The sequence below is a fragment of the Schistocerca gregaria genome, chromosome 1 (genome assembly GCF_023897955.1).
Source record: "Schistocerca gregaria isolate iqSchGreg1 chromosome 1, iqSchGreg1.2, whole genome shotgun sequence".
In the NCBI taxonomy this organism is placed as follows: domain Eukaryota; kingdom Metazoa; phylum Arthropoda; class Insecta; order Orthoptera; family Acrididae; genus Schistocerca; species Schistocerca gregaria.
Window position 1 is genome coordinate 206,381,623 of NC_064920.1, and position 14,641 is coordinate 206,396,263.

Genomic DNA, 14,641 nt, shown 5'->3' on the forward strand with positions numbered 1-14,641 from the left:
CCAGTAGGTGCATGTATATTGCACTTTTTCTTGATCTGAGATAATGAATGCTTCCACTCTATTGATTGTTTTTTAGTCACTGGTTCATAATTGTGCATTCTAGATTGATCACATGTCACAATTCATTTGAGAGAGACTTCTTCTTCACATGAATAACAATTCATATGCTCCTGAGACATTGTATACAGTGTGCCCTTATAATAATTGGACTTCTACACTGATATCCATCTCTTACAGTTTTCTGCAGTGGAGATCATCATGGATAATACTGTTTGTACAACCTTGACTCATTTTGAGCTATGTGGTATTGTTATCAATTACAGCACCATCTCACTGACTGATCTTCTATTTCACTATTATAGTTTGTAAGTGCACAGTTCTCCCATCCCATGATTCATATCTGCCATTGCCTCTTAAGTCACTGATCTTTTTCACTTATTCACACACACTCCCATAAGACAGCTAGCACATCATCATTCCTGTACAGTGAATTTCAACATTGGCTTGGCCAGTTTGTATGTATTACATCCACATCTACATGTGTATCAATACTTAACAAATCACTGTGCAGTGCACCACAGTGGATATTTCTGATTATGCCACATACTGCAGTTCATTTTCATTCCATCCACATATGTGATTTGGGAAGAATGACTGCTTTAATGCCTCTGTGCCCACTGCAGTTAGTCTCTCTTGTCTTCACAGACCCAATGGGAGTCATTCATAGAGGGCTGCACTACAGGGTGCATCACCACAATCTGCACAAATTTCAATTTTCTGCCACACTGTTGCTTTCATTGCTGATGGCATTCTGCATTGTTAGCGTATTATAATATAAAAATAGCTATGTTGCTTAAATGAAATGCAGAGTATGATAAAAGAGTCACGACTATTGAAGACCTTTGCAGCCGATATAATGTGTTTCTTTAAATACTTAAAACTTCAAAGTTTATGATTCAGCTTCAGAACATTCAAATGATGATTACAGTGTACTGGCAAGGAAGTGTCATTCAAAAAACGTCTTGTGATGACTCCAGATGCTGTCAAAAGAGCTCAATTACTGATTTCACAGAACTGAAGATAGTAATTGCAATTATTGGTGAAAAGTATTGGTGTATGCAAATTAACAATACTTATAATTTCATAGTATGATCTTTGATAAAAAATCTGGCATATATATGTATACAAAGTGTATGTGTGTGTTTTATTAATTTATCAATGCTAAAGTGGTTGAGTCCTGTGGCTGCAGATTGAATTACTTGAAGAAATGCAGCAAACAGCATTTTTTTTTTGTATAGTTTTATTTACAACAAGACATATTTTGAGCTTTCACCCATTTTCATTTGGTATAAAATATTTACATCCTCACCAAAATTATTTCAATTGAAAATGGCTGAAAGCTTGAAATACAGCTTGGCATGTCCGGTAGAGCAGGTATCTCTCTGACGACATGGCTGATGTATATGTTGTATATGAAACAGAGGTATGGAAGGGAAAAGGAAGGGATAGATGGGAAACTAGTGTCTTCCAACTGCACTAGGAATTGTGTAAATGCAATGATGAAAGTTGAAAATTTGTGCCAGACCAGGACTCGAAGCTGGATTTACTGCGTCTAATGAATGGTTGCCTTAACCACTTTGGTCATCCAGAAACAGTTCCGAACTGACCCAGATTTCCAACTTTTTGGACACTGTGATGCAGCATTGAAGCAAATGTCTTGGAGCTGTCACCTTATCACAGACATGTGTGTGTGTGTGTGTGTGTGTGTGTGTGTGTGTGTGTGTGTGGGTGCGTGCGTGCGCGTGGGTGTGTATGTGTATGCACTAATTTAATATTATGCTTTCCCTTTCCTTCCCAATCCTCAGTTTCATATACAACTCATGAATCTGCCTTTATAAAGGAACGTTTGAAGACAGAGATCGCTATTTCTGATTCTGATTAGCCTTCTCACTTTCTGTTCCTGTGTCATTCATGAGTGTCTGGACACTTAACTTTGGTACCCAGATTTTTGTTTGGTCTCTGTGAGAGATCTTTTAATAAGACTCTTCTAAGGTAGTTGTTTAAGGCTCCATGCATGATTCCCCTTCAGAAGCAAAGCACACTTTATTCAGAATTTCTAAATTTATGGCTCTGTGCTTTCCTTTGATTATTTTGCACAGTAATTGTCATTTCTGTGGATCTTTCTATACAGAGACCTTGTACTATGGAGGGTCCTTCCCATCATGACCTGTACCATTATAGAGGTGATTACTTTTCAATCATAATGGTGCATTTGCCAATGTTACATCCACAACCCAATATTTAGTTGTTTTCTGTATGAAAATTATAATAAAATCACTTTTATTTATCCATGTGTCTCTTTTAGCCTATTGACACATTGCCTCACTACCATTATCAAACCACTATGATTGCAAACTTGTTATCCTTTCAAATGACTTATTGCTTTTTTCAAAACTGCTTTGCACAATCAGAATGCAAGTAAAAAATTGCAAAGTTTGGAACATATTCAACAAACTCCCAATTACATTACAAAAGAAATTGCGAATCTTTTCAGTTAAAACAAAAATTAAAATCGTACTTTATTAGCAATTCCATCTACAATTTCTGCTATCTACATTCCAGGATTAAAATTTTGTTTTAGGAACATAGTGAGTTGCAGTGTTCCCTGTAAAATAGAATGGCAATTAGCATTGTATTGTAAACATGCCTGTGTTGTTGCAGTTGTAGGTACTTTTTTCTTTGAAAAATACAATGTATTCATGTAAATATTAAGCTGTCAGCAGCAAATAAATGGTAACTATCAACTACAATTGAGAAAGCAGCTGTTGTTTTTCAAAGCATCAGCCGTATTTCAATTACTTGATTACAAACTGTACTTCATATTGCTTGTGCTAATTACAACAATATGTGACTAAGTAAATTAGAAGGAAAATGGCACTTAAAAAAGAGACTGCTTCTTTCTCAGTTATATTAATTAGGTACTGTACTGTTTACCCCCTACTGAGTTCTATTTACAGTACATTACTGTATGTCATGCAGATTTACAATGAAGACTGCTTCTTGCCATCAAGCAAACAAAACTTTTCAAACCATGCATGCAAATATTGAGACAATTTGCAGAAAGAGTGGCTAATTCATGTATCTAATTTTCTTTTATACTGACAAGGATTCCATTTTTTTTTTGTTTTATGTGAGATGGGAGCTTGTTGTATAATTTACCACAAGAATACATAGTACAATTATAAACCTCACACGTGAAGGTAACTTCACATGTGAATTATTTTTGAGTCTTAAATTGTGATTGTTCAAGTCCCTATCCAGTTGAAATTGATTTTTATTGTCAGCAACACAAAGCATTAAGGTGTAAAATGTACTGACCTGTGAGTGTAAGAATTCCGAGATTCCTTTTACAGTACTTTATACAGTATTGTTTACTACTCTCTCCTGCTGTATAATCACTTCATTTATTTTAAGTGCACTGCCTCTGAAGATAATTCCATGAGGCAACAAGAGTGAAAATATGCTAAATAAATCAGTGATATTGAGTTCAGGTCAGCATAAAGAGAGAGGCTTCTAAGGGAGGGAGAAAACATGAAATGAGCTCCTTAATTCATTTATCGATGTTTGTTAACTCCATTTTAAACTTTTGTCCAGTTGGACTCAATGGTATTTTACACAACGTGTTTCATTTAATGTATGACAATTAATGTCTACTTCTGGCACTAACAAGTTATTATTGCTTGTTTGAAATTGCTAAATATGAGTCTGTGTGAGATTAAGATTTCAACTTTTAGTTTTGAACCACTTGTAGGGCTTTTCAGCTGTCATTAGAGAATGCTATGTTTGCTACTACTGTGAGAAAGCAATCATTGAACTTGGTGGCCAATAATTTAACCGTCGCATTACTGCCAGAACTATTTTTGGGCTAAATTTTATTTGGATCACTATTTTTGTTTGTCATGTTCCAAATTGTTTTTGCCTTATTATTGGAGTGTTGAATTTTTGAGCACAGTGCATATGTTTTACTTCATGAATAACAGACTGAAGGATTAGATGATACTGTTGGTAATGGAAGACATTGCTATATGGAAGATAATGGAACAGTTCCTAGCACAGGTCCGATATTCTTTCTATAATGCAGACAGTCATATGGACTTGCATACTCACTTGGGTCTGAAATGACATCTGCTCTCTAATAAGTATGTTTATTAATCCTCAAGGAATTATAACAGTCTGTATGAAAGAGGATAGAATATTAAATTTTGTTGATAAGTTCTTCTTTAACTGTGCCTTGGCGTGGTAATGGATACTGTGCACAAACAAGCAACATAAATATTACTTTGCTACTGTTTAGAAAATATGTGAACATTTAAAGTTGTCCATCGCTCTTGCAACACATTAGTTACCATTAGTAAAAATTACAATAAGCCTTGTGCAATTCAGATCTTTCTTGGCTGACATGTTGAAGGAAAAAGACTTTGGTATAACATTAGATCTGAGGGGAAATGTGGCATGATCATTCTATGCTTAATCAAGATGTCATCATCAAGGAAGCTGATGTACTAAGGCGCTAGTACATTATTTGTTCTGTATATACCCACAATGCTACCCTCAATCTTAGACCATACTATGAGCTAAGATTTGCCTACCACTGCAAGTAATTGTGTGCACATGCTTAGCTGTCTCTATGTCTAGCAGTCAGGAACATGTTGTTACAAAGTATGTAACAATTTCAAAGCAGGGTTCCTTGCTTTACTGATGTTGTACCCATTGTCCTTGCATTCCTGACTGCCAGTCATCACTGGACATGGAAAGTGAGTGGAACATCTTCAGACACATGCTGGTAGTGACAAATGACCATTGCCCTATGGCATTGCCTTGAAGTTGGGGTCATGAGACGGATATATAAGAATCAGACAACACAATTGCACCTCAGTACATCACATCACCTAATGACTCTGTCTCAGTTTGACATTATAATATTTTGTCTCTCTGACACCTTTGATGTGATATTTAAGAAGTTTTCCTTCTACAAAAATCCAAGATATTTTTATGCAGCAAGTCATAAAAATTATTTTACATACAAACTTGTAACATGTATCAATATTCTGTATCAGATTGCCCTTTGTTGCATTCTTCTGATAAGTCCTGACATGACTGTCTGCTGCAACAAGGTTTTCTTAATTGATAAGAGTGTTTAACCTGTCACCATGTGCATCCATGTTGATATGTTTCTCTCCATAAAAATCCATGTGAAATGTTATTCTGTTGCCAATGTTCATCTTCTTTATATGAATCTCAGCTAAAGAAACAGTGTTAATGACTAAAAAAATTCACCAAACACTACTACCTTATAAAGGTTTCAGCACTTAAAACTAGTTTTGGTGGTGGTGGTTAGTATTTAACGTCCTGTCAACAACGAGGTCATTAGAGATGGAGTGCAAGCTCGGGTTATGGTAGGATTAGGAAGGAAATTGGCCATGCCCTTTCAAAGGAACCATCCCGGCATTTGCCTGAAATGATTTAGGGAAATCACGGAAAACCTAAATCAGGATGGCTGGAGACGGGATTGAACCGTCGTCCTCCTGAATGCGAGTCCAGTGCACTAGTTTTGGAAATATCTGAAAAGCTATAAATTGTGTTAAGAAAAAGGTTGTAATAAAAGTTGTTTGTCTTGCCGGGGCCATCCTGTGACATCAAAATCGACCCACTTACCCAACTCCCAGAGGGCTGAGAGGGAGAACAACTTTTAAATCTCATATAGGTACCCTTAATTTTTTTATGGGTATGGGTATGGATCCTCTGGGGAAAAAATGTAACTTTTGTATTTGACATTTTTTCCATTGCATCATGGACAGTGTTGTAGTCAACAAAAATCAAAATATGTTAAAAACCTTTCAAAGATTACAGTATCCCAAGAAAAACACATCAGATTAGCATCCCAGTAGGTTAGAAAGGTAATTATTCTAAAATCTTTAATGAGAAATTGGTTAGAAAAAATTTCTCCAGAACACGATAAATGACTTTTTCCATCTTTCACAGATAATGCTTGACTTATCTTCACCAATAGAGATTCTCCATTAACCAGTAAAAACACGTTTTGCTTATTCAGTTGATCACTATTTGTAACAGCTTTTTCATCAGAGAAGAGTATGTGTTAAATAAAATCATCATAGCTGCTAGTTTTTGTTGTATCCAACTGCAAAAGTTCAAGCAATTTTGAAATTCATCCTCACATAGTTCTTGATGCAATGGTAAGTAATGTGGATGGCATTTGTTTTCATGCAGCAACTGCAGAAAACTTCTTTTTAAAGTTCCTAAATTTCATGTGATTTGCCAAGAACTAATGTATTTTTTGATATAAAAAAATCAGCTTCTCATTAAATATTTTGTAATAAATGCCTTTCTAACCTCCTGGGATCCAAGTAAGATATTTATTTCTTGAGATATTACTATTTTTAACCCATTTTGATTTTTGTCAATTACAGCTTTGCCTATGACACAACAACAAAATGTTAAATACAAAAGTTACATATTTTTTTCCTGGAGAATCCAAATCGACAATGAAAAATAGAAGTTCTCACTTATGAAGTGTGTGTGTGTTTTTGTGTGTGTGGATAAAAGAATTCCAAGGCTTCTGCAGTCATGCATCTTCGAAAAACAAAAATGGTTAGCAAAGGTGTACCTATACAAACTGTGTTATGAAGGTGTGCAGAAGTCAAGCATTTATGTTATGTGTAAGTACATCAGTCATTTCTGCTAAGAAATTTATCAGTGGAGTTGTAGAGCTGTCCACAAGTAAATCCTTCAAGGTGCATATACATACACTTTACTAGAAGTTTAAAGTTTTTATGGTTGCAGGCAACTATTGAAAAAAAAGTGTCCTGAAAAAATGAACACCTATCTGAGCCAAATAGAGTGACTAGTTACACTTATTTAAAAGGAATGGAAATCTTAATAATTTAAGATGGTCATACAGATAAGCAATGATTGCTTGTTGTATAGATTCCATACCAAGATTAGCACTGCCTTGCCATATCATCTCAGTGTCCTTCGTCTGATATCGTCTCTGACGGTCTTGATAGTCTGATCTTGCAAAGAAGACACCATCATACCCAAGCTGAGCAAAAATGGATGCCATCTCTCTGGAATGTCCAAATGGGTCAATCTGCCAACCTACATGGGGACGGCCACATGCACCAAAGGAATCATTCAGCTTCCTGAAAATTTAGTTTCAAAATGTTAGAGTCCACATCTGTGAAGAGGGCATCACTTATGTACATCAACAGAAAAGGAAGAAAAAAATTTTTTGCAATTTACAAAGGTATACCTCTTTTAGAGAGATTCTCCTGCAAAGGAAATGCTTCAAGAAGCAAAATAATATTGTCCAGTTTTCTAAACAGGGTAAGTTAACTAAATTAATAATGTTACAATGTTATAATTAAGTTCATTTTTGACCATTAGTTTACAGAATAATATGAACAATATTTCATAACATGAAGGAGGACCTGATGGCCAAATTATGAACAAAGAAATACTACTTTCACTAAAACTGAACTAATGTCAAATAATCATCATTCACTTTGGGCAGTGGAAATTCCCAGCGACTGGTGCAAAATCATTACAGCCAACAAATAAAATTATAACTTTATTTTGCAGTATGTCATCTTCTGCCATGATACTTTATTTCTCTTTGGAAATAAAAAGCATTATGTAGCTAGAATTCCATTTTCAAGAATTACATTTACATTTCTGTGCACTATAGCTGCCTTAATTTATAAATGAATGACACAATTGATTGGACAAGAAAAAAGTTTCATAGGAGATTAACAAACAAATAAAGCCTTATTAATGGTTACCTATATGGTTTAAATTATCCACTTATGCTACACAGCTGCTGTTTCTATCTAATATTTCAAACAAAGTGTATGCATAATTTTACAGAGAACATTTTAAGCTGCTTTATATATGCCTAGTCAAAAGCCATTCAGTACCAATACTAAACAGAAATTACATTCCAATAGTCAGAATATTCTAAATAACTACAGAAGAAGTTGTGCCAAACTAGCTGATTTTTTTCTATCTGTTATAATTTTCTCCTCCCAAAAATAACAAAAAAATTTTCACTACATTTTATTTTCAATACTTTTATGTAGTATTATGGAGCACCTACAAGGTCTTGTTTACACCGTATTCCTCTGGAATTTCTTATTCATAAGTAAAATATCTCAAACAAAAATGGAGACTGTAGTGATGATGTTGGTGTTAACATACTTAGAAATCTGTGAATTTAAATGTGTAAGTACAGGAAAATACAACAGTAATGTTTTATCTTTTATTATTACTGGTACAAAATAATTTATTGGCACAAAAACCCTTGAAATCATTTTGTTAATTCTGTATGCATTTCTATGTATGTCTTATTTTATTAACCTTTAATTCAACATTGTACCTTTGCAACAAGTCACTTCTGACAAAAGACAGATAATGAAGATTATAAGGATGGAAGGCAAATGAAAGTGAGTAATAACTATTTAACTTGCCTGAGGGCAAATGTAAACTGATCAATTATAGACTGGTAATTAGTGGCTGCCTCATCATTCATACTCCAGGCACCTCCAATGATTTCCAGCTGACCTGAATTAATAAGGTCCCTCATTAACTGTCGCCTGTCTTCATCATTTTCTAGCCACCACTTCCAAAGAAAAGCTGTTTCAACATAAATGAATCTGAAATTCAAAATAAACATTTAACTTTAGAAAGGGAAATGGTACTTATAATTCCCATATAAAGAATTCACATCCTTACACTATTACAGATATACAATTAAAGTTCAATTAGAAATAATTTTGAACAGAGCATTTTTATAAAGCACAACAGATACCAAAAACCTCAATGTACAGTACACAGCTGTTTTTCATATTACTCCACAATTAAATGAATACTGACACTCCTAGGTGTTGCGTTGAACAGCGTTACTACAGCTGTGGGAGGCTCTCATAATGTGCCTGCTCATTAGCTGCAGACAATGATGTTCACTGTTGGTGAACGGCCACAACAAGGCCTTAATTGAGATGACAAAATATGAAGCATCCATCCTTGAAACAAGGTCTTTTGATTGGCACTGATAATATACTGTTCAGTAAAAAGTCAATGAAAATAGTCTATTCAGTAGACTTCTGATTCTTAAGGCATAATAAAGAGCCACATCATTAGGTGGCACTACTGGGTTTGGGCGACTACTTGTGATCCTAGGTTCACTACATACAGTGTGTGCTGTTATCAGATTGCTGCAGCTTAAGAGGGTTGCTTTGTGCTTGTGCACTCATGTTTTCCCCAACATTTAATTACCTGTAGGGATCTTTCTCTAACAAAGTTAAACATCTTAAAACTCCAACTACATTCTGTCCTGTGCAATCATAGATTCCTGGGATGGAAATTTCTGCTATGACTGCATTAGGTTTATCGATGTAATGAGCCAGAGAAGACCACAGAAACAAATGCCACTTTTTTAAAAATAAGTTGTCTATAACTGGATAAAAGCTACCAAAAGGTTCAAAATACATGTGAACAGTCTTTCCTATAAAAAATCTGAAGATGGCACTCCTGTCATCAGTCAAATTGCACCACATTGAATCTGAGAAGAAACCTAGAACTGCTTTACTGGTAATAACCAGATTGCTAAGGCTCCTGTATCAAACAGGAAGCACACTGAGAGGTCATGAAATTAACACTGGGAACTTCATGACACTTCTCGGTGAGAGAAAGAATGAAGTGCTAGAACTGAAGATCTGGTTGAAGCACTGCATTACCTGGAGGGTGCAATGATACAACACAAAACATTGGAAATTATGACCCACATGATACACTGAGCAGCAGATAATAAATTCTCTGTTTTACAGAACTATGGCAGATTGAACAATGGACATGGCTGATCAGAGGTTTACTCTTTGTGTACTTTGTGCCAACCTGGAGATGCTCAAAGTAAATTACTTTTTCTGGGAATATACAGTCTGCCATATTCCAACAGACACAAAACTGGAGTGAAATGTTCCGTAGACATAGTAAAAACAGCTCTTGAAATTTTTTAGGAATGCGGTAGTGTATCATATGCTGTTAGAGAAAGCTAAAGATTATACAAGAAACTAAGTCTGAAATACCCAAATACATCACAGCCATAGAAATATCAGTGAGATTGAATCCCACAGCAAAATCAACTATTCCTGAAGATTTGTGTCACAAATGAAGATTTAAGAAAGATATGTTTGGATTTTTTGATCTCCTTCTGAATGACATTGACTCAAGAATCTATCAAGATAATCTTAAGTCCTTTGGATCTTAAGGAAGTTGGCAGAAAGGTAGCTTTAATGTTGAAAGTGGAATAAGCTTGTTGTTGACAATCAGTTGTCACGGCACCAACCATGACAACATTTTCATCACTAACTTATTGTGAGAGTAAAATTTTGCACAAACAATAAAGTCAAAAATAAAGTTAAATCTGTCAGTTTTAGTGATGCAACACAAAATTGGTGTTTTTTTTCCCAAAGGTCACAAAATTTGGCATTTGGAAATGTGATATATCTGAGGGTAGCAGTTTACTATTATTAGTAACTGATAGGTTTCGAATGCTGTAGTTGAAGTTTGATTTTTTTTCCTCAACTCTGAGAATTGGCTATAATTTTACAATGTCAGCTGATTTTTTCATTTCTACAGATAACATCAAATGAAAATCGCTACAACTTACAATGAACTATACTAAAATACCATAAACTGGAGCAACTTTGCTCCTACAGGGGATAACTTTTCCCCAACTTTGAAAAAATATTCAGTCCTACCTAGCACCTATTGTAATATACATTTCAGATCAGTTTTGATTCTGTACAACAGTTGACAGCTTGTACTTTCTGTGGTGGCGTGGCTTGCATGCCTAACATAAAGGTTGCTTTACTATGGTCCTATACAATAACACAATAAATTGTAAAGGGGAAATATAGCCCAAAGGTATTATCCTGTCTTAAAATAATTTTTTTATTAAATTGCACAAAGAAACTTGCTCCAGGGGCTACTTTGGTCCAATTTTGACATAATTATAAAATTTCAAAAATATATTCTTGATGTCTTTCTATGTTATTAGATGGTAAACAAGATGACTGATGTTAAGATTCCAACAAATGGAAAATTAGTCTCTTTTGATGTACATAGGTTGTTATCAAACACTCCTGTGAATGATTCTATAGAGAATGTGTCACAATCATTGGATTTACACAATATTAATCCAGATAAACAGAAGATCATAGTTAGTATGGTAGAACGTTGCTTAAATCAAAATGATTTTTGCTTTCAAGGGAGCTATTATAAGCAGGCATATGGTCTAGCAATGGGCTCGCCCTTATTCCTCTTGTTATCAGAAGTGTTTGTGCGCAAGTGGGAGACATTTTCTTTAGAGTGAATCCCACCATCAAAACATGTATTGTTACAAATATGTTGATGATGTCTGTATGTGGAAAGGTTCCATTAAACAACTCCAGAAGTTCTTGGAAAATTATAACCAGTAGCATACTAACATAAAGGTCAGAATGGAGTTGGGAGGTTCTGCCATTAATTTCCTATACATGAATACATAGAAAACAGCAGCCACAAATTTAAAATGTACTGGGAATACTCTTCATACCACCTTTCTCTCAATATCCAGCAGTCAACAAAAATGCAGCATCCACCATCTCCTTTCTATCCTGATGTCTCAAAACTATGATGAGGAGCTTAATACAATAAAAACAATTGCTACAAATAATGGGTCTGAATCCAAAATTATTGATGGCATTCTCAATTAAAGCAAAACAGAGCCCTACTGCATTCAGTAAAGATGGCAGAGAGACTGGAAAGGAAATGGTGCAGTTTGCATTTTATAGGTAAAATTTCTAATAGGATATGATGTGTGACTCTACTTAGTGCAAAGTATAGAAGAACATAAGAATGTGCCAGTGTACCTCCCTGAAAGCACAACTCATTTGAAGATGGAAGAGGAATCCTCATCCTTTCGCCATCTGCACCATGCTGTACAACAGTTCTCTCCACTTTAGAAGAGACCAGAAGGACATACCCAAAATTGCAGTGCTCAGTGGTTGCATACTCCACAATGAAAGAGACAAACTTTTCTCAGTGTTATTAAGACAGTTTTAGGGGCAACGATTCCACATGAATTCAATCATAGTGTGTAGAGTGACAGAACGGCATGTTGTTCACTACCTGGACCACAAAACGGTGAAGACTCAGATCAAAAAGGTTATGTAAGCACACATAACTTGGATACTTTCTATGTTTTCAATTGCCCACATACTAGCATATGTTTTTTATGTTAGTCAAGTCAGGCATACTGCTTGTGGTGCTAACAACTTACAGCATGTGGTGCTAACAACTTACATTTTCTTATGTAGTACAGGAGAACACAAGATGCTGCTGACAATTCTGATACTTAACTGAAACATGTGTGCAGCTATCTGAAGATAGGTATCATGGCCCCAAAAGTGATCATTGTAAAAAATAAAGCTTCTTAAAAGTATTTGTAGCTGGCTGAGTTCTCTCTCAACAATCCTTAATTATACTTTTACTTGTTGACTAAACCTGGTGAAAAGGGTATGGTAATAATATGAATCTCATATCCTAACATTTGTAAGTATAGCAACAATTAACATCCAAAATGATTCTGTAAACACCCATTGTTAATTTTTCAGTTTTTATAAAACATTCAGTCACTGTTACATCAAAACTAATAAAATCCACATTGATTGTTATGACACAAATGGGATGATGAGATGTATCATACCTTACTATCTTAAATAAAATTGTTTATGTGGAACAGAATTTGAATTAATTATATATTTCTCAGTTTTTAGTACAGATTAGATGACTTCAGGTAGATGTAGTTTCAATTTAATGAGCATTTCGTTTTAATATTAACTTCATATTTTTCATTCTGTAAAGTCATTTCTTTTAAATACTATGTATGACTTTTTTTCTATTTTACCTTCTGTCAGAATTCTTTTCAAGTTCATCCAGTGCTGTGTCAATTATATCCTTCACTTTAGCTAGCTGCACATTCTGCTTGACTGAAAAATTGAAATAATTATTATTCAATCAATAAGTTGTTATGACAAAAGTAACCAGTGGAATGAGTAGAGACAATCATTCACCATATAGTAGAGTCAAAGAGTAGTGAATGATAATTTACACAAGAAAATGAGCATTGTAGTTCAACTTTCTACGTTCCACCCTTTGAGGATGTCGTCATGCCATGATACATATCAAGTTGTCTGTAGCTGCTGCACAGCTTTTTATACAGTCATGATCTCCAACTAATGAGTCACTTGTGTGTAGGGCATTGCCAAAGTGTGTCACATGAGAGATTGACAAACAAGAGGCAGGGTATGTCACTCAGAACAACATGACTGACAACAACTCTTGCTTTACAACCCACTCTAAATGGATCCTCACCCCCAAAAACCAGCTTCTTTGATATTCAGAAGTGGGAACTGTATAGCTAACATCTCATTCAGGCCTATGAATCGCCTATACAGCTTCAATCTTTGTTAGTTGCTGTCCTTTTAGTACACTAAATATACCTTCAAGTCCCTGTATGTGTGTATGAAGGAAGGTGCAAGTGCAATAGTACAATGTTCAACTTCTTGATCTGTCTGCTGCTCAATGCCTCCACTATATAGTAACTGCTTGCCTTTATTCATCCCATTGTTATTGTATTAACTATGAAAAACATCAGTATGTAGTACATGACTACAGTTTGCCTGGAGGCATTATGGTATAATATAACCACAGTGCCTTCTGTTTTGCATGTGCATAGCTTATTATTTAAAACATAAAAGTACTTGTATTGGTAAGTGTGTACTTGTATCAGCAAATTGTTTTTGACACATAACAAGCAACTTACGTCCATAATAGTACTGATCAACTGTTTTTAGCCATCCAAGATCATCATGGGAATGAGGTATAATATGGATATTAATGTATCCTGGTTCAGTAGCATGGCATGCCTGGAATAAGAAAATATTAAAAAGTAAATAAAATAAATTTCTTCCAGTTACAATGCTGTTTTTGAAAATTGGTTAATCCCATTATAATAAGGATAAAATTTATTGTTTGGTATATTCATTATAAAATGTGAACCTTATTTTGTTTCAGGAGATAAACAAGTATTTTAGTCTCAATAAATTTTTAGCATTTGTCTTTTAAATGCATGTTGTCAAGATCTGGACTAGCAAAGACAATAAGGAAGTGACGATCATGTTCTGAGGCAGAGACTAGCAGATCATTTCAATATTAGTTTTCAGTTTAGTAGAGGAGACTGACTGTTTCACATATCAAGTTAACATGTGTAAATAACTGCCATGCACATTTTGTCAGCAACATATTAGGTAGCCATGGTGTGACAATAATCATTGTTTTGGAAGATTTTGTATTGGTCTCATAAATTCTTCACTTAAAACAGGATCGTAATAATTCAGAACATGATACTTCACCTGAACTGAACACTAATTATTCATTCTCTCTGAAAATGTGGGGGCTGATTTCATAGCTTTCTACATACTAGTGAGTCTGGGTTAAGCACAGTAACTAACTAAAAAATTAT

At 34.8% G+C, this 14,641-nt stretch overlaps 1 protein-coding gene across 1 annotated transcript in view; it reads right to left on the reverse strand.

Annotated features, from left to right (window-relative positions):
• The window catches only part of LOC126336957 (lysosomal alpha-mannosidase-like), an 86,026-nt gene that overhangs the window by 51,370 nt on the left and 20,015 nt on the right, over positions 1-14,641 (reverse strand). The window contains exons 2-5 of the mRNA XM_050001161.1: positions 13,943-14,045; positions 13,025-13,106; positions 8,544-8,729; positions 7,015-7,220 (exon numbers count right to left, since the gene is read on the reverse strand). Coding sequence (XP_049857118.1) covers positions 7,015-7,220; positions 8,544-8,729; positions 13,025-13,106; positions 13,943-14,045 — 577 coding nt within the window. The remainder of the gene's footprint in view (positions 1-7,014; positions 7,221-8,543; positions 8,730-13,024; positions 13,107-13,942; positions 14,046-14,641) is intronic.